The sequence below is a fragment of the Sceloporus undulatus genome, chromosome 5 (genome assembly GCF_019175285.1).
Source record: "Sceloporus undulatus isolate JIND9_A2432 ecotype Alabama chromosome 5, SceUnd_v1.1, whole genome shotgun sequence".
Taxonomy (NCBI): Eukaryota; Metazoa; Chordata; class Lepidosauria; order Squamata; family Phrynosomatidae; genus Sceloporus; species Sceloporus undulatus.
The window spans coordinates 107321704-107342197 of NC_056526.1; the positions used below are offsets into that span (position 1 = coordinate 107321704).

The window sequence follows — 20494 nt, forward strand, 5'->3', positions numbered from 1 at the left end:
AAAAACCCACCTTTTCAACTGCGTGTTATTGAATTACTTTATAAATTAATGTGACGGCTCATCTACACTGGCCAAAAGCCCTGGACTTCACCTTGTATCCATGCTGATCTGTTTATATATAATGCAAGGCTAGTTCCCTGGTGAATCTGGTTCTTTTGGCTGGTAAGTTCTCTGGAAAATGCAGTGTTTTGTTGGCTGTTGCTTTGTGTTGACAACTGGCTTGGGCCAGATTTGGGTGAGTGGCAAGTGTCACTATCCTCAAAAGGTCAGTGCTATCTGCCACCCACTCCCCAGCTGAACCCAGCCACTGGTGCAGAAGGGAAAAAGTCTTCATTTCCAGTGTTTTGGTTCCTCTACTGCTGCTGTCTTCCTGGGCAAGCAAACCCGCAGCAGAGCTCTGATGTTGACATGCCTGGCATCTCAATCAATGAGGAGTGGATCACTGGATGCCCTGTTCTGACCTCACTGGAAGTGACATTGCTAGCAAGTCTTCTTCCAGGGAGCTATTATGGCCAGTGAGGCAATGGCAGCAGGGCCAGTGGTGGCCCCAAGCAGATGAAGGCACAGGTGCTATGTGTGGTCAGCACAGCTGACCATCTGGACAGTAAGGCAGCTTCAGTCATCTTGCAGTCATACTGGTGTATGTGTCAAAATACCCTGGGCCTCAACTGAATTTTTTTCAGCCGGTGTATACGTGTCCCAAGACTCCACAGATTCACCCCACTACAGTACATTAAGGAAAGCAGCTTCTTCAAAAACAAATGCTGCAGGTTTCTTTCTTTCTTTCTTTCTTTCTTTCTTTCTTTCTTTCTTTATTTATTTATTTATTTATTTATTTATTTATTTATTTATTTTCTATTCTGCTTTCTCCCAAAAAAGAACCCAAGGTGGCTCACAGTATAAAACACATTAAAACTACATGTTTTAAAACCATTAAAATAAACTAATTAAAAACACTAGAAGGTTAAAATTTTAAACATACAAAAGTTAAAAACATAATTTAAACTACCCCCCCCCAAATAAAAAAATAAAACCAAGCTTGCATGATTTTAAAAAGCTTTCTTGAATAAAAATGTTTTTGCTTGCCGGTGAAAGGCCAGCAGGGAGGGGGCCAGCCTAACCTCCTGTAGAAGGGTGGGAGCAGCCTCCTAGAAGGCTCTCTTTCATATCCTCAGCAGGCAAGCCTGTGATGCTGCGGGGATCGAGAGAAAGCCTTCTCCTCAGGGAAGGAAACTATGCCATTCCAGAAGCTGGTGTAATTTATGCAACACTCCCACCTCATCCCCGTAAGAGGAAGGGGAAAGTAAATGAAGGGTGGCACTTAAAACAAATAAGAAATGGTGGCCCCTCTCATCCTAGCCATAATAATAAGGCACAACTTAAAACCAAGCAAAGGTGAAAATGCCCTTAGAAACATCAAAACATAGCTTTATTTTTTTATATTAAATTGTGATAGAAAACATGATCTAGGAAAGAGATTGTAGCTACTGTTACCTCATTTCCACAGAGATCAAGGGAGTTTTGTCTGTTGGGGAAAAAAACATGGATCAGACAAAGGAAGGACATTGCTGGACATAACTACAATAGTTGAAAAACCTGTTCAGAGTGTTGTTGCTAGATGTTGAAACAGAGCAAGTTAATGTGTTTTCTCTGCAGTGAGCAGGGGAGCTGATAATGACTCTGTTTTCATGCACAAATCATCCTTGAATCAGATTTATTTTGTCTGCAACCTCTATGGAGGAAGGTCAGTTTTAATGTCAATACCCAGAGACTTATGAGTCTGTCTAGCTTTCTTTTGTTTCTTAGGGGAATTTCTTTTGCAGAGACATTTGTCACTACTGAAATGATGCAATGTTTTTGGCTACAGAATGTTTGATCCCAAATGTCCCCAGCTTAATCCTGGTACCACATAGTCTCCTCAGAAGTCTGAGGAATGGAGGGCAATGAAACTCGATGCAAATGGCAGAGAACTGAGATGATCAAGCATTGTCTAGAGCCCATTTTAGAGCCTCCTCTGTGATGGTGATGGTGGTGAAGAAAGCTCATTTACCACCATCATTGTAAGGCAATGGATCTCTTCGGAGTGGTGAAACACCATCTTCATATAGATCCACTGGATGAACTTTTGGAAGTTCTGAAGACCGATTTTGAACCATTTTAGATGAAATAATTCAGCTGCCAATACAGCTGGTTACTGCATGAGGAAAGGAATGGATACCATCTTTTCTTTTACTGTAGAAACTAAAACACCATGATTTGTGCATGAAAACCTCATTGAATTTCTATTGAACTTAACAATGCTTCTTGGTCATTGTTGTTTCCACAATGTTTTGCCAAGAGCTGCAAGCGGCAACACTCCTGTGTAACGATCACAGTGCAATTCTATATTACAGTACACTTCTACATAGTGGATAATCTGTGCAAGGAACTGGATGGGGAGAGGGTATCCCGATTGGTTCTAGTGGATCGCTTAGTGGTTTTTCATACCAACAAGGTTTCCCTCAGCATTGCTTCTCCAGGATGAGATATAAAGCACTGTTTATAGTGGTTTCAGTCCTTTATTGGAGGAATGGTTTCAGAATATTGGAAGGGGGAAATTCTGTTAGACATTTTGGTCAATGACTTGTGAGGTCTCTGAAGGACCTCTCTTGCCTCAGGGCTATGAAGCATTTCAATGAAGCTGCTGTGAGAGGTTGTCTGGAGATTTGGGGTTTAGTGCCACCAACATGCCAACAATTTCTTGTTCTATTTCTTCTTTCTGTCTAAATCTGAAGACGGTATGCCTGGTGTCAGTAATGGACTGGTGTCAGTAAACGATTATGAATGAATTAAAGATTAATCCAAACAGGATGGCAGTGCTCCTGGTCATCCAAAAGGTGAATCAGAAAATTTGTGTTCAATCCTGAACCTAAATTCTCAGCTTCTTATAGTGGCAGAAAAGACATTTGTACACTTAGAACGACTGCACTAGTTGCAACTTTTCCTGCTGAGGTGACACATGCCTTGGCTACAATCTGTCTAGATTACCATAACATTCACATCTTAGGACAGCCTAACAACTATTATAATCAAGATATTTTAAATTTACGTTTAATTAAGGGAAACGCCGTAACCGGGCAGAAACTAGGGTTCAGGAGTGTGTAGCAACCACATGTTTCTGAACCCTAGTGGCGGTGGTGGCGTCCTCATGGCAGCCTATGGTCCATACGGCCCCCACCATGATGGCACAGTGTCTGCACGTCGCAGACAGGAAGTAGCGTCATGGCAGCACCCTTTCCTGTTTGTGGTGCTGCTGAAAAGAAGCTGCTCTAGGCAGCTTCTTTTTTAGCAGTGCGTCAGTACTGTAGCGTGCAGCTGCTGGAGCACCGACTCGGGGCAAAGATGGGCAGCATGGAGCTGCCCATCTGTCAAGCCCCTGAGTGTGGTTTAATATGTGCTTTAAACTGCAGCAATTTTTACTTTAAAATTATATTTTAAGCTCCCTTGAATTTCAGTTTTGGGAGAAAGGTGGGTTACAATTCAGCCAATCAATCAAATATAAATAAACCAGGGAACAAAACCTCTGTTTAAAATGCAGAGCAGGAGAGCATCCAAGGCTAAAAGACCAGCTTAAAAAACAGAGTGCTATAATGTGAGGATTTTCATTTTTAATGGTCCCCTTGTTTTCTGAGGATGGAAGTTTACAAAAACCAAAAGTGCTGCCAAGAATGAGCATGCAGAGCCTGATAGTGTCATGCTTACCCACTTCATTCAGACTTGTTATATCAAGCGCGGAAGCTTGAAAACAATGAAAGATAGACAACTTGAATCACATTGCTCAAATTGAAGAGTCAAGCTACAGCTTTATAGGACCAGCGCCCTTTCACACTATCCACTTATGGTATTACGATTCCACTTTATCTGCCATGAATGCATTCTGCAGCATCCCAGGGTCTGCAGTTTTGACAGGCACTAGATCCTAAATGCCCTCCTCTAAACTGCAAATCCCAGGATTCCACAAGATGGAACCATGGCAGCTAAAGTGGCATCACAGTGCTATAGCTGCATAGTGTAAAAGATCCCCAGACAGTGTTCATTCAACACTTTATTACAGCTGAGATACTAGCTGTAGCAATACTTCCTGGACACCTGCACTGTAATACAGCTGAAAGTAGTTCAGCAGTTCCTTCTTCAGGCAAGCAACCACAGTGCTGGAGAGAATGAGGTGTTTGATTTCTGAGACTCTCTGGTAACTGACACATCAATAGAATCAGGCATTGTATTGGGTGTGTACCAAAGTCCATGGGAGGCCAGTGCAATCTATTACTTTTGGAGAATCAAAACAGATTTTGCTTAGTTATCTATTAAATCCATTGTCACAATCCATCTACTTAGAGGTTGCTCTGTTCCATTCTATTCCTTTGCTCCGTTTTTGTTTTTCCCTTTCCAACAACCAGCCAGCATTTGATTGCCAATACACATAGTCAAACTTTTTTTTTTGTATTTCTGTAAATTTTGAGGGTTGTTTTTTAAAATGTTCCATAAAGCCAGTTTTACAAATGGAAATCTCAAGTATAAAACAGTTTGATACTCTACTTTGTAGACTTGTCTCGATTTATTTTTGTGGCCCAGCTATCTGAAGAAATTGCTTTATCTGGAGAAAGTGTTCAGTAATGGGAAAGTACCCAAAACTAGGTATTTTAAATATTTATTAGACTGGGTTTAACAGCCTTTATACAACACAATTTGCATAAATTCTCAAGATACATCCTGTATACAATCACAAAACCATGACATGGATTTTATACATACAGTGAAAATCAAGACTGATTTACAAGCATTTTTTCTTCTTTATACAATTTGTCATACTATTTTTCTTTTGTTTCATTTTGTACAACTTTTAGAACAAGTTTTGTAGTTTTATTCTTGGAGGAATAGAAGGCAAAATCAAAGAATAATTAATTTTTTCATTCAAATGTGGGGATAAAAAAAGAGAAAGGTTAACAAACCACCATTGATGCATGCAACATTCAGTGTGGAAATATTACATCTCTCCAAAGACTACTAATGGTGGTTGTTCCATTTTAAACTTTATTCCCAGGGTAGGTGTTCTTTTTCCACCTTCAGATCTCAGGAATGCTGCACATGTTGTCTGATAAGATGATGGCACACTTGCTAGTCAGTGACTGCTGAGCACCTGGGCACGCCACTTAACATCTATACAAGATACAGTCAACTTGTATTGACACTGACATGCTTAGAACTCCTGATGGGATTCAAATTCCAAACTCATCTTTGTTTCTCAATATAAAAATGCATATTTACAAGAAAGGAACAAATTAAGAAAACAATGTTCTTCAGATCACTTTCTCTGAGATATATATATATATATATATATATATATAGAGAGAGAGAGAGAGAGAGAGCATACGTGTGTGTGTGTGTGTGTGTATATATAAATCATATTTTATATCATATAATTTAAAACTCATTAGTGTGTTCTTTTGTCAAAACAATGAATCATAGCATATACAGAAACCATCAAAATGCAATTTATGGTTTAAAGAGAGAGTATCCAGATTTTATTTTAATCTAGTAACAACATCGGCAAACTGGCCGTGAATGCACGAACAGTCCCTGAATGTAATGGTAGTGGATTTGTACACTGAATTTCCTCTCAGGTTTTTAACCACTTGAAAAACAATGTGATTATTCAGATCATTTTATCCCCTCGCATATACATATACGTATGAACATATGCTGACAGTTTGTGAGCTGTGGAACATTAGATGCTGTACCGACGAAAATAAAGCACTTAATATAGCATCAGGTATGATTCAAATAAAAGATAAAAATATACTATTAACATCTGTATGAAATCTTCAGGAAACTAAATGCGAATTAAATAATTCTATATTGAGCATATAATATAAGAGATGTTTACATTTTACATCTTTATCCTATTAAAAAGAAGTAAGGTTAGCTGGTTACCAGCTACACTACTCACCCTCCCCACCCCTTTGCCCTAAACAATCAAATTGTTCCAACAAGCAGGCATCAAGAAAAGGAACTTGGCTGACAAGGAAAGGTCCTGATGTAAAGTGAACAGAAATGCCTCCCATGTGCTTGCAGTGAGGTACCTACTTCTTCTGAAAGGCATAAAGCAACAGTGACATAATGTCAGGGGTGGGAAGTGGGATATAATAAAGAATGTAAAGCATTTATATTGCTTCTGGATACTATCCCTTTAAAGGATTATGATAACAACAAAATAGTTCCACATTCATCACAGGAACTCATTCACCTTGTTTGGAAATAAAGTGAGAGCTGGCTGTTATTCAGCAGAACGGAGAAAGAGAAACAACCCCTTTAAAGAAATGACCAGTCATTTGTCAATACACATACATTCTGTGCTTTTGGCTCATATTTCAAGCTTTCCCCACTGTACAAGGCTTTTTGTACAATATAAGTTTTATCTTCAGCTCAGCAAACTTGCCATATATATATGTATATATATGTGTATATATTATATATATTCATTCATTCTAAATAAAGCGCATTGTGCCATCAACAATCCACAGTTTCAAAGAAATCCACAGCTGGGTAACTTTCATTCATCCCAAGTTAAGAGGTTCTTGCCATATGTAAGCACTTCTGTTTAACAGAAGAAACAAAAAAGTGTTTCAAGGAGGAACACAAAAAGGCAGAAATATCTATACATTTTCTTAAATACCCTAAGTCCCCATGTGATTTTTTTTCTTTAAAAAAATAATTGCCACAAGAAGGGTTTTGTTGCCTTCATTAATAAAAAGAAAACTGCATTTAAATGTGATTCATCATTGCATAGAATGATTCCAGTACAGCCCAGACATTTGGTCAAAGGAAACTTGGCACGCTTTGGAGGCATCTCTAGTCTTCGCACAGATGTAAACATGATTTAGCAGATGGACTAGACTTTCACCACTTTGTGATACATGATAAATATAAAAGGAATGGAGATTCTAATCCTCTTGGGGGGAACATGCCATGTCTCACAGAAGCTGCCTTTCTTAACAAGCTCACATTCCTACAATCAACATACATTCAACTTAGCATGTCCATTACAGTGATCTGATTCCAATGACTCTGAATGCTGTTGGCCAGCTTTGGAATCAATGCCTGGTGGCTGAAAGAGGTAATGAATGAGGGGAAGTTGAAACCACCATAGAAATAATAAGTTAAGGAAAATGCACAAAGCATTGCAGATTCTCATCTGCTGACAATGGGAAGCAGTCTTTTTTTTCCGTGAATGCCTTTCCCAATCCGCGCAACAGGACATTCCAACAGCAGCCTAACTTTATCATTTAAGAACAACCAGCTTGCTAGTAGTAAGTTTTCTACTTTGTGCTTGTTGCTGTTTGAAATTTCCATGGCAATCACTGTAAGAATTACAGCTTTCCTTATAATTCTTAGCTGAAATAAAATTGCCATCCGTTGCATGTCTCACCATTAAAAAAAATCACTTAACAATGGAACTTGAAACTGGATTTTTCAGAAAATACAGATTCAGACCTGGTGAAATATGTCTTTCCTTTCATTTGCCTCTGGGTATGGTGGATGTGATAGGTAGTAACAGACAATTTCCAAGTGACACAGCATTTTTAAGGGAGGGCAATGCAATTGCTTCCAAGAACTGGACTGAAATGGATACCTGTACTGGGAGACAAGTGGATGAAATCTGAGCAAGAATGCCAGTTAATCCTGTGCTCATATGTTTTGCCTCCCCATTACACATGTTATTACACATCTTACAGCTGGGGTAAAAAGAAATATATTCTGTATTAGAAAGTGAAATTGAATCAGTGAGCCCCTACCTTGGCTTTATCTTGCCTGGAAATGTGTTGCTTTGTGGAAACGTAAAGTTTTATTTAAACCATTTCTTTCAGGAACATATATTTTGGATTTGGGGCTTTCCCCTCTTTCCCCTGTTGACAAGGGGCTCACTGCTTAAAATAATTATAAGAGGTTGTTCAGGCTGGCTCCAGCTTCATGCATAGCTTTATTAGTTTATTTACTACATTTCAGAAGCTTCTTTAACTCACCTATGAAAAGAATTATGCAGGCCAACACTGCCTTAATTGAAACCAACCTTTAGGCTCTTCTTGCAGTTATCTACTATAGATACTTGCTAATAGTGGTTTTGCTTCATGGAATGGTTTGGCATACATTTTGCCCATTTTCCATTATAGAAATACAAAGCCAATTATCATAGCAAAGGGGAATTATGATGTATCCATTTTTGTCTTAGTCCACAAGGAAGCCATAAATTTAGCTTAATTTTTTAATGTCTCTAGCCCATGACAATAAATTATGCAGGGTCAGAAATCTTTTCCCTACATTTTATAAGCAACATTTTGCTTTACAGTTCAATGTTGCAGATGTTCGTCCTCCAATATTTTTCAATTTCCTTAGTGGAACACCACTTGTGAACATATATGCTACTTGATGCATATGAGACATCTGTAATACACAATCACACATACTGTGAGATACAGTGTGTCATTTCTTCAAGATGACAAAATGCTTTTATTGACCTAGAACCCCCACAGGAGCAGGGAGAGATTAGCACGGTGGATCTAACACATGGAGCACTTCATGCTAGACATTTTGAAACATCAACACCTCGAAGTTTATAAAGGCAAGACAGATAATGAGGCAACAATATCCATCTCAGTGCTTAAAAGCCCTTTGAATCAACTCCATTTTTTGTAAACGACTGACTCAAAAAGAGTAGGCTGAACTGCAATTTCATCCACACAATCCTTGCCATTCTTCTTTTCATGATATGCTGTCAAATACCTCCCCCCATGCTTTTACTCTTTCCAAAATGACCATTATTCTTGTGCTTTCTGCACGTCATGTCTCAACTAATGTGGAGAACCACAGAGATTTTCTGTCTGAACATATTCTCCAAAGCATATAATTATGGAAGAAAAAAATGAAATTGCCACCATTTAAAATAAAAAACAATTTATCCTGCCATTTGCCTGCTGGGGCACCCTCTCACAACAGCAAATAGTCAGAGATGCAGAACACACTTGAGTGAGAACTGGAAAGGCAGTCACCTTAGGTGCTTTTGCATAAAATGATCTCCTTTCTGATTGCACCAAGAATCAGATTACTCTCCCATAGACTCTGCCTCTAGCTGCAGCCCAATTGTCTCCATCAACGCCTGCCCTCAAGTGCATGGATGCTCTTCTTTTGCTTCATCACCCCAAGGATTCTAACATCACAGAGCCCTCAGGTCAGTTTTCATCTTCAGTAGACTCTGAGCCTAGAGTGGTTGTTGTTTTGTCTTTGCTGTGTTTTTTAAACACAGCAAAACATGTTGACTAGCCCTCATGAAAGTGTGCTAAGTAGCCCAGAACTTGTTTTCACCCTATACTTCGTATTCTGAAAGCCTAACTAAACACAACATCAAAGTAGAGTCTTGGAATCACGCAAGCAGACTCTTCAAATGCTCAGTGCCCAAAGATGACACCTTTGCTCAATGTGTTTGTGTTGAGCTGACCAAAAGTTTGTGCCAGTTTACTATTCTTTTCCTGAGGTCCACTTTGTCAAGCCAGATATATGCCTCACCAATCAAGGTCTTCTTCATAAACTTTCCCCCATTAGAAACGAGGAGAATCTGAAAAAGAAGAGATGTTGTGATAAATATTTGCTTTATGCTAGAAAGATCTGGATGAGTAGAGGGTAGACGGTAAGAATCATGGCATCTGAGGTGTTATTGTAGAGTGCAGGGCCTCCCCCTGATGTCCCTGTGCCAAAACATCCCAAGACCCATCAGAAATCCATCTGGATTCCAGTCCCCAATCCCTGCAGAGGCTCTGAGTCCTAGCAATTATAAACCAGGCCAAGAAGTGATTTGTCCATGACAACAGAACAATAGAAAGTTTCTCCTTTCCCAGATCACCACCTGTACAGAAATTTCTGTAGAGAAAACAATGCATAGAGTGTATCTAGCCACATGAGTGGGGCCTGATATCATTTAGGATACACCCATAGTTGTCCTGGCAGACATAAAATCCTGCGCTACTCTAAACAGGGTAGCCTCAGCATAGATGTTGACGTCCTCCAGCAGTATAAGCCACAGAGTCTCCAATTCTATGCTCAGCCACTCCAGTTAGCTCAGGAAAGGACACTGTTGAGCAGTGGGGCGGGTGGTACACCAGCAGAATCCCTATTCTGTCCCAGCTACCCACCTTCAAGTAAACACACTCAAACCCTGTAGTCTGGAGGATAGGCCATCTGGTCAAGGGGATATTATCCAGATAGACTACTGAACTCCCCCTCCTCACCCCCTAGGTCTTGCCTGCAGCTGTACAAAGAATCCTGGAAGGCAACGTTGAAGTAATCACCTCTCCACTGCCTCATCCAACCAGGTCTCTGTAATATATGTCAGGTCAGCACATTCAACTAGGATCTAATCCTGAATGTCAGCTGTTTTAGCATTCACTGACCCTTTGATGTCAGTTATGACTGATGATGCAGAGTCTCAGCCAATGCCTTCTATGAGATCTAATTTTGCCCTCAAAAGTTGGGAATGTAATCTTGATTCAAGGTGTGCTAGTTGGTGGGAGAGAAGATTAGGAGGTACAACTCTCAGCTGCCAACAAAAAACGTATTTTGCCAAATCCTAATCTCTTCCTACTACAATGAATCCATAATATCATCATAAAGTTAGGTCTTTGTAGATGTAGTCCTAAATTATTTCCAGCATTCCTAAAATAAGAGGGGTTAGGATTGAACACAGCTTCAGCTGGTCTAGTGTTGGCTCAGGTGGCTTGGCTATCTTGTTTGGTCTCAAGTAAAAGAAGTGAAAACATAATATTCAATTTGCTTTAAAATAACAGATTACCTGGAGAGAATGTCCTGTGGGGCTCAAACTGAATCTAAACGTTTCATTGAATGAAGGTTCTCGGTCATGCCTGCACACTCTTGTTTTCTTCTTGATCACTCTCTTTTGTGTTGCAAGATTGACAACATACAGCTTCACATACAGATCTATTGAAACAGAGAATTCAGCCTGTCATAAAGAATCCCATTAGGAGACTTTACTGCTAACTAATTTAGCATTAAATTGGTTTATGAATGCTTAAGAATCAAGGGGAATTCCCCTTTCTCCTGTTCTCTTTATGAGTCTGAGATCATTCCAGCAGAGTTAATGCAGTAGTTTGAATTTTTTACAACACCCATGAACATAAAATCTGCCCTGATTCCTACACAGAATTTATTGGGTGAAATTGTTTATAAATCTTATGGACTTGGCCTGGAGAACTTTAATGTTTGGGAGGTACTGTGACTTTACAATTTGAATTTTGAGATCAATGAATGCTGAGCCCTCCCCAGTGGTAGTGCCCCTGTAGTGTCTTATTTTTCAAGGAATAGGAGAAAGTAAACATGGTGTAATGGTTTCAGTGTTGTACTAGGACTCTAGGGGGTCATTCCTATTGCAGTTTGCTCTGAAGTGGGATTTGGGGCAAACGACCCTCGTTCCCATTTGAAACTGCTTCTGATCCTCATTGGCTCGATTCCAGGAGGAAAGAAGCGGGGCAAACACAAATAACCTGGGGTTTTGGACACTAGTTTGGAAGTGGGTTTTTTTTTTAGAGGCAGCAGCTCCCATTAAAGGGGAAAGCTGCCACTGTTTGCCCGGTTCTGGGGGGCGGTTTCCAGCTTTGCTGCTGTTTCCACCAGCACCGGGCAAATGGTAGCGGCACAGCAGCAGCACCAGAAGCACTGCCAGTGTTGGGCAAGTGGCAGCAGCGGGAAGGAAAGAAGGAAGGTAAGCAGGAAGGAAGGAAGGAAGGAAGAGAGGGTCCGATCGGGGCTGCAGCCTTCCAAAGTAGTTCCCAAAGTAGTGAGCCACATGCTGAAGGGCTGCCACCTTCCCTGGCTCCATCTAATGGGAATGACAAGCGTTCCCAGAAAAAAAAGCGATTCTACAAAACGTCCTTTTTCATAATGAGAATAAGGGACCTTTTGGGAATTGTTCAGAAAGTGGAGAGGAGCCAGATTGGAACACAGATTATACCCCAAGTGGGAATGATCCATTGGACCCCATTGTTCAAATCCCCACTCAGCTATGGATACCAGCTGAGTGGTCTTGGGCAAGTCATACTCTTTCAGCCTTGGAAGAGGATCATGACCAACAAATCTTGCCAAGAAAACCCTATGGTGTTAGATGTTGACATAAGCTGGAAATAAACTGAAGCTAAGACACAAACAAAACAAAACAAAAACCCAACCAGCTGGGTTATTATATAGGAACACTGCTTCCTATATATTCTATAGGTGAGTGGAGACCAGTGGCTCACAAATAAATGGGAGGTGAATCCACTCAGGTTTTAGTCTGTGCTGTAAAGGGTTTATTTCAGATGTGGAATTGATAAATCTCATTTAAAGTTTGGCGTACAATCTGGACTAGACTCACAGTATGCCAATAAAAAAAAAATCAGCCCAATAAGACTTACCTTAAAGGACTTTGCATTGTTTTTTGTTCTCAAAGCCACAGTGAGAGTACTTTGCAAAACTCCTTATCCCACAGCAAAGGATTTTAGGGTTTCTCTCAATTCTTGTGGAATGTTGATTTTGCAGGGAGCAGCATAAAATACTCGGCAGACTTTCTTCAAGCATGGCTAACTCCACTGTGATACTGCAAAAATTCCTGTGCACATAGAGAGCCTGCCATGCCAGAAGCTATAGACATACCCAGGCCTGTGGGATGATTTTGCCACAGTAGGTGCCCCTTCAATTGTGTCTGTCTAACAACATGAGGACATAAGAGCCATGCTGCATCAGACCAAAGCCTATCTAGTACAGAATTCTTTCCTCCAAGTGACCTGTCAAATGCCTATGGGAAGGTCACAACTGGTACATGAGCACAACAGCTCTCACCTCTTGCTTTTCTATAGTGATTAATATAAAGAGATGTGATGCCTCTGATAATGGAGCCAATATTTAGCACTGATAGCTTCTTCCTCAATGAATGTGTCTAATCCCAAGATAGCTTTATGTTATGTATTGCTTCAAGAAGAAACTCCTCTTAGTCTTCTGATGAATTTGTCTGGTATGTCTAAATATGTTTATGTCATAGTCACATCTTACATTTTTGGGTGTACCTAGGATTGCCAGGTATTCAAAGCATCAGTAAAGAACATTAAAAGTTCATGACATGCAGGGCTGACAATTAATTTTCTGTCTTTACCAAAATTCATATGTGGTTTCATTTTTGGCATAATCAACAGTCCTAATGCATTTTAATTATTTCATAATTATTTGTATTAATTGTGAGCTCCAGACATACTCACTTGCTTCTGCAACTTTGCCTCATCTTTTCTCAAAAGGCACATATCCCTAAATACTGGATTTTTGTCATCCCATTCAGTCTATATAAAAAGATATGTTTTGCAAGCCTGAAATGAGGACTATCATGTATAATAAAGGACCCCTACAAGCCCTATAAGTGTCAAGGACTGGAATCTGGCTGGGGCATTGTGTCTTCCTAAATGGACTTACATCTGTGGGAATTAGAATTGTGCAGTTGTGTAGCATCCACATCTGGTCCATTCATAGCAGAGTCAACAAAATGCATGATGTACAGTGGAACCAATGCACAACCGAACCAGTGTTTATCTGTTCTGACTCACATCACATTAGTCCTGATGTGCATTGCATTGTGCTCAGTGAGCATCAGGCACTCTTGCCAGTGTGCCATTATACATCTTACAATTCAGTAACCTGGTTTTTTAGCACTTTAGATAACTATATGCAAAGCTGTGTTAAATAAAGGGTCAGATAGGATTCTAGCAAAGATTTTGAGCCCTCAGATAAGGGACATCCCTTTAATAATGAACATCTGGCAACCCTAAGTGTACCCCTAAAAATAGCCAACAGCCCCTGGTCTGCTCCTGTGCTAGGCGGTTGCTTTTAGTGCTAGTCAGCTGTTTATTAGGGGTTACTGAATATATGTGGAGCAAAAGCATGCCAGACCCATGCCTTCACTGTTCTTCTGCACATGTGGACAGCAACCTCCTCAATGGAGAGCTTTCTTTACATGTGGAACCCCTGTATGCAACTGGAAAACCTGGAAAAGCAAGGTTCCTCATTATGTGGTGTTTCTGTATAGGCAGAGGAGACTCCTATTCACAAAGTTGTCCTCCATATATGCAGACTGATGGTGGACAGAAGCAGGATTAACATGACCCCACAATCTCATATCTATAGTTTAACCCCTAAGGAACACATAAACAGGGTTTCAGTTATGCATGAGCTCTCAAAATAGTTCACATTTAGTCCCCTCACATAAAGAACACTACTCTGGGGCCAAAGGAAACATTTTTCCTAATGTTGTTTTGCATTAGATATTCATTGATATTGTAGTTGGAGAGGGGAGTGTTTCCTCGTGACATAACAGTTAATCATATCATTAACATAACATGACCAAGCCAATTAAAAACCATTTAAAAGATGGTATGATTGATACCAGGTAAGTGATCTGGTGATTTAAATTTGTAGGTGATATTCCTGCATTGAAGGATCTCCACAATTAGCTGTTCTCCATCTGTCTTCATTTCCTTCTTTAAGGCAATCTTGATTTCTCCCATCACCTGGGTTTTACCTGTTAAAGAGGAAAGGGAGGAAAAACATTGAAATCAGCTACAGTGAGAGAGAAAAAAAACTGTACTATTTTGTATTATTGCATAATTGGAACATTAGGCAAACACGGTATTTTCATAGCATATTTAGTAGTTCCAATAAAAACAAACAAACTCAAATGTGCTATTAGCTACTCATCAGTGTCCACTTATATGCATTATATAGAACTCAGCACAGATGTGGCTCATAATAATATTAGGGCGAACTTTAGAGCACCATGTCCAACTGACTGAAAGGTAGTTTTCTTCACTGATAAAGGTCCCCCATCTGACCTAATGGTGAAGATTGGTGCTGCAAAGATGTGGGGATGAATAATACAGTTGCTTGAACCGTAGGACAGAATCCTTGGCTCTGTTGCATCCAGCTGGAATCCTCTCTCCTGGTGGAGAGCTGACTGCATTGGAAAACCACCACCATTGGCTTTTTGCACATCACTGTATTGTTCACTCCTCTGTGCATACATATAGCACTCATACAGAAATGACCCTCACACTGCTTGCTGTGGGTGGGAAATGTTAGGTGTGGAAAGGCAGAACTTCTGCTAATTGGAATGGCAACACATGGAAATGGCTGTCACCAATGATGGTGGGTGGTTCCCATGCCAGTGGGAGGGCAAACCTACTCTGGGTCTTAAACTTTAAAGAAATTATCAAAAGGGCTAACTCTTTGAACTCAGTTTGCAACAATGGAAGTAAATCTGGGACAAAGGGAAAGTGGGAGAAAGAGAGAGAAATTGGGATATTTTAAAAGCAGCTGAAAATGTGGGATGTCCGAGGATTAATCAGGACTGCCCTTGCCAAATCAGGATAGTTGAAAGATATGTATGTGTGTGTGTGCCTTAAAGTTGCCTATGAATTTATGATGACAACATGGATTTCATAGAATTCTCTCAGACAAGGAAGACTCAGAAATAGTTTTGCCAGTTCCTTTCTCTGAAATATAGCCCACAGCACTTGGAATTCATTGGCAGTCTCTCATCCAAGTAGTTACTAAGGTTGACCCTATTCAGTTTCCAAGATCAAACAGGATCTGATGCATTTAGGGTATTCAAGGTTACTGTCTTGGAAATTTCACCTTGAAGTAGTGTAAATCTTAAAGCAATCCTCTCTATGTCCACTTGAGGGAGCAAAGTAACATGACAATGCACACAGTATCATGATTCTTAATTGCAGCTATGGCAGCCCATCAAACTACAAAATATATCTTCAGTCTGCATCTTGGGTTCATTCCCTAGAAATACAAGCACCTGGTATTTGTTGGTAGAGCTTCCAAAATGAGACAGAATCTGGTGCTTTTGGGGTATTGAGGCCCTGAGGTATGCCATTTATATTTTTGAGATTTATCATGAACAGAAACAAATTATGTAATTAGTGGGCATACAAAATTAGAAATTTCACAGAAAATAAAAGACAAAGTGTATTTAGGGATGAAACAGACTGTCTGAAGGGGCGGCTTGAAGCCACCCTGACAAAGCCAGTTTGGGGCCGCAGCAACTGCATGACATGGACCCAAGCTGCCTTTTTGCCAGCAAAAAGCCACTCCTTTTTGCATCTGCAAAACCCTGGCTTTTCTGCCTCACCATGGCAGGAAGTGGGAGGCTTCTTGGTTGCTGTTTGACTGGCTGCTCAGTCACTGCTCCCTTTGTGTCCTATCATCCTGGGGGCAGCAACTGGGAAGCTGGCTGAGCAGCAACCAAGAAGCCTCTTGCCCATGCCAGACTTGCAGCAATGGCCAACGTGGACAAGAGGCCTTTTGGTTGCTGCTCAGGCAGCTGTTTGATTGCTGCTCACAGAATGAGCAGATGAAGTTAGAGGAAGGACTCTTCTAGAGAGGAGGGACTGTCAATGCTTCATCAGTCCACATGCTCTGGACTGGAGACTGGTGTGGACTGGGAAAGGGAGAGATTTTAACTACACCCTTCCAAGGCAAAGGCCTCTTTCCAAGAATCGAGCACAGATACTCCTTCCCCAGAGACATGTTTTCCACTTTCCCACACACACACAAAGGTTTCTTCTGCTACCTCTTCTCTCAGCCTGTCTGATGAAAGAAAGGAGCAGCAGCAATGCAACTCCAGCCAGCTAGCCAAGTCCTAGCAAAGCTCACAAAGCTTCAGCACTGTCCCAAATTTGAAAGGTCCTTTTTACTGCCACTTCTGTCCTGCTCTAACTTTTCCCTCCAGTCTGTCCCAAAATGATGCCACTCTGAGCCACAGAAGCAATGCCTGTGCCCAAGCTTCGCACAAGTTTCCCAATTACCGTTATTAGCAAAAGACACTGGTAAGGGAGTGAATTCACATGGGCAGGCAAAGAGCGGGAGACACCAGCACTCAGAATGATCAGCAAGGCTGTGTGGTGGTTTTCTGGGGACCCTGAAAAGAAGTTTAATGTAATCCCCATACCCATCATGGTCCTAAAGGCCGCTGGTTCCCCTTGTCTTTCCTGCACACCAATACATTGACTGAAGGGCCTCCTGTCACACTCCATTTCCCCTCACTGCCCCCCCTACTGCCCCCTTTCTACCTCATTGCCCCCCTGATATAGATGCACCCTACACACATATCAGCTAAATATTATGATCCCCACATGCCCCCTAGTTTACTGGGCAGAAGACCCTGGGATCAACTTGCTCAGGAAGGTACTGACTACTATTCCCATCCTCTCATACAAGTGATTTCTGGTGTGACAGGCATAAGCATAACCCTTGTTGCAATTCCCCATCATACCAGAGATGGCTTCCAGGAGGTTTTGGGGTGGGACTGTCAACCAGCTGCTTCTTGTCTGTGCACACACATTTGTAACTACAGTGCTTACACATTTTTATTTTATTTTATTTTATTTCAAGGATTTATATCCCGCCTTTCTCCCACAATGGGATTTGTAACTACCCTACAGCATTTTGTCCATTATTTATTATTTATTAGGAATGTATGTTGTCTTGTTTTGTAATGGGTCCAGATTAATTTTTCTTCTCTGGAAGGGAATCAAGAAGCATGAAACTACATTTGTGTGCTGGGGTCTGCATGTCTCCCCTTTCCTCTTATTGAAGAATGATGTTTTCATGTAGTCTTTTATTATTCTTCAAACTTTATTCTGTACTCTGGCTCCAATGTTGTACATCATTCCACAGAAAGGCAAGTTTTCAGATGGAATTTTGAAGGTAAATCATATAAATTATTTAAGTGATTTAAAAAAAAAACAACAAACAAATTGCTGTCTTGTAGCTCATCATTTTTTAGGCATTAGTTGGCAAATACAAAGAAAACATTTTCATAATTCCTTGAAAAAATTCTGGTGACATATGATTGCAATGTTTAAATAATATTTCAAGCAAATTGCATGCTCATACCAGCCAAAATCAATTGCTTCTATTACCTTCCTCAATGATGCCATAAAGCAAACTTGAGCAGAGTCATGCCTTTGAATTATGGTGATTTACTATACTAGACTCCAGGTCAATCTAGCAGCTTTTGTAAACAAAAGCAATACTGGGTATATGGTTTACTCCTTCTTTTTCTCTGGGTCACTTCAAGTTATTCTTTTCTTCAGTGTGGATTTTGAAACAGATCTGGGGGTTGAATTCTAAGTAGCTAGCTGTTGATAACTTGTTAATTTTCTTTTCTCTTTTTAGATGATTTAATTACTCTGTTGTTGTTGTTGTGTGCCATCAAGTCATTTCTGACTAATGGCGACCCTAAGGCAATCCAATTATTTTATTTAAAGGATTTGTATCCTACCTTTCTCTCACAATGGGACCTATTTCATGGGGTTTTCTTGGCAAGTCTCTTCAGAGGAGGGTTGCCATTGCCATCCTCTGAGGCTGGGAGAGTGTGACTTGCCTAAGGTCACCCAGAGGCTTACATGGCTGAGCCAGGATTCAAACCCAGGTCTCCAGAGTCGCAATCACCATTACCAGTTGAGGACAGATCTTGGAGCTTATTTATTTATTATTATTTATTTCTTTATTTTTATCCCACCTTTCTCCCAAGTTGGGACCCAAGGTGGCTCACTACACACACACACACACACACACACACACACACACACACAAAAAAATTTTTTTAAAATAATGAAATAAGCTTATTGTGAGAAAAACTCATGTAACTCAGTGACTGGTCTGGCATCATTACTCCCGTCTTGATTAAGCCTAGTGCTGGGAATTCCAACACTAAGAAGCTCTCACTTAGACAAAAAAACATTGCTTTCACTCTATCACTGTTTGTGGTCATGTCCCAGAACAGAGAAGTAGGCCTCATATTTTATATCAATCTTAAAGTAAAAGGGACACTGGGGTGAGTGAGCGAGTGGTGAGTGACTTGGAAAGGCGACCCCAAGGCAGAAACCCGGCCGTACCATATTTGGAAATCTGGTTGACTCTAACAAGAGAGGAAGCAAGGGCACCCATTATGATTAAATCACCCAAGGCATAACCATAATTCCTTTTGTTTATGGAGGGTGTTGATTGGATCATGGTCAAAGAAGGTGACTGTGCATACATAGACAAAGGACACTTCTTCAGCAGCAAGGGGTTTTCCTGTGTATGAGCTATTCATACCAATCACCTGATCGTTTACTACAGCTCCTGAACATTCCTATCCACATGGAAAACCAATGAGCAGGAATTTAATCCATTCAGTCCTTGATTTCTGACCTGGGGCATGATTTTGGGTACGTATGCCACTGCCTGCACACTAGCAATTTGGTCTAGTTGTAAACAGGTAGACACACTGTCAGTTTGACTTGGCACCTCAATAGCTAGCTACCCCACTTGCCTCGGCAGCTATTGAGTCCTCCCCATACTGGATTCCCTTAGATCTTAAAATCAGTACATGTCAAAATCGGTAATGTATCACCGTTAGCAAGGCACCCACTATTTGTCTTCTCCCATCTTTGCTTTGCTAGTGCTTGTGTGTGTGTGTGTGTATGTGTGCTTGTTTGTTGATTATTCTGTTAACAAAACAACAAAAACCTATTTGGAATTGCCTCTGGAGTTCTGTGTGATTTAGAACCAGTATAAATAGGGTTAAGATCCCAAGGTCGATTTTGCCTTGGCCAAAACATAATTTGAGCTATTAAAATTCCCCTAAAGCATATTAATCTGTGGGTGCCCTCCAGCATTTTGGGTAACAGAAGTATTGGAGTCAAATACAATAACCAACATCAAATGCAATAACCAACATTTTGCAAATAGAGATGCACATGAAATCAGAATTTTACCTGTTGGGCATATTTGATGAAAACTGGAAGAAATTAGCTAGTTGTTCCTAATTAGTTAATTTCATTTCTCTTTTCAAATGATAAATTCAGATTTCAGATTCTGTTTGGTAAAATCATATACTGTATGATTACAATAGTTAGAATTAGATATGTCAGTAAAGAGAAGGAGGGGAGTGTCTCAACTCAAGAAGAATGGCTAGTAGGCTTATATGATGCAATAGAAATGAATAAACCAACCAACTTAATCAAAGACATAACATTAGACAATTTCAGTAAAACATGTATGCTGAGAGGTCTGCTGGCTTTTCCCTGTATCTGGGCCCAATCACTTTTTTAATATATGCTCTTTTAATTGTGCAGTTTTTTTTTCCAAATGAATGCCTGGTTTTATGATCTTTAGCAACAGAAATACATTGCAAACCTTGAGAGTTTGTGAATTTCTGAAACAAGGTGCGCTCTGACCTTTTGCCTGTCTTAGGAGGTACAAATGAATAGTCCCTGAAGCAAAATGCAAACTCAGTATTTTTTTTTTTTGTATCTCTATGTGTAAGTGGCAACACAGGTGTACGCAACTGAAAAACTACTGTTGCATTTGCAAGGTTGTG

General features: G+C 40.3%; 1 protein-coding gene across 4 annotated transcripts in view; it reads right to left on the reverse strand.

Moving 5' to 3' along the window:
• Positions 1-5436: 5436 nt before the first annotated feature.
• Positions 5437-20494, reverse strand: part of PCLO (piccolo presynaptic cytomatrix protein) — a 293541-nt gene continuing 278483 nt past the window's right edge. For all 4 annotated transcript variants that reach the window (XM_042469225.1, XM_042469224.1, XM_042469223.1 and 1 more), the window contains 3 exons: positions 14504-14638; positions 10877-11022; positions 5437-9646 (listed from right to left, as the gene is read on the reverse strand). In XM_042469225.1, coding sequence (XP_042325159.1) covers positions 9506-9646; positions 10877-11022; positions 14504-14638 — 422 coding nt within the window. In that variant the 3' untranslated portion in view covers positions 5437-9505. The remainder of the gene's footprint in view (positions 9647-10876; positions 11023-14503; positions 14639-20494) is intronic.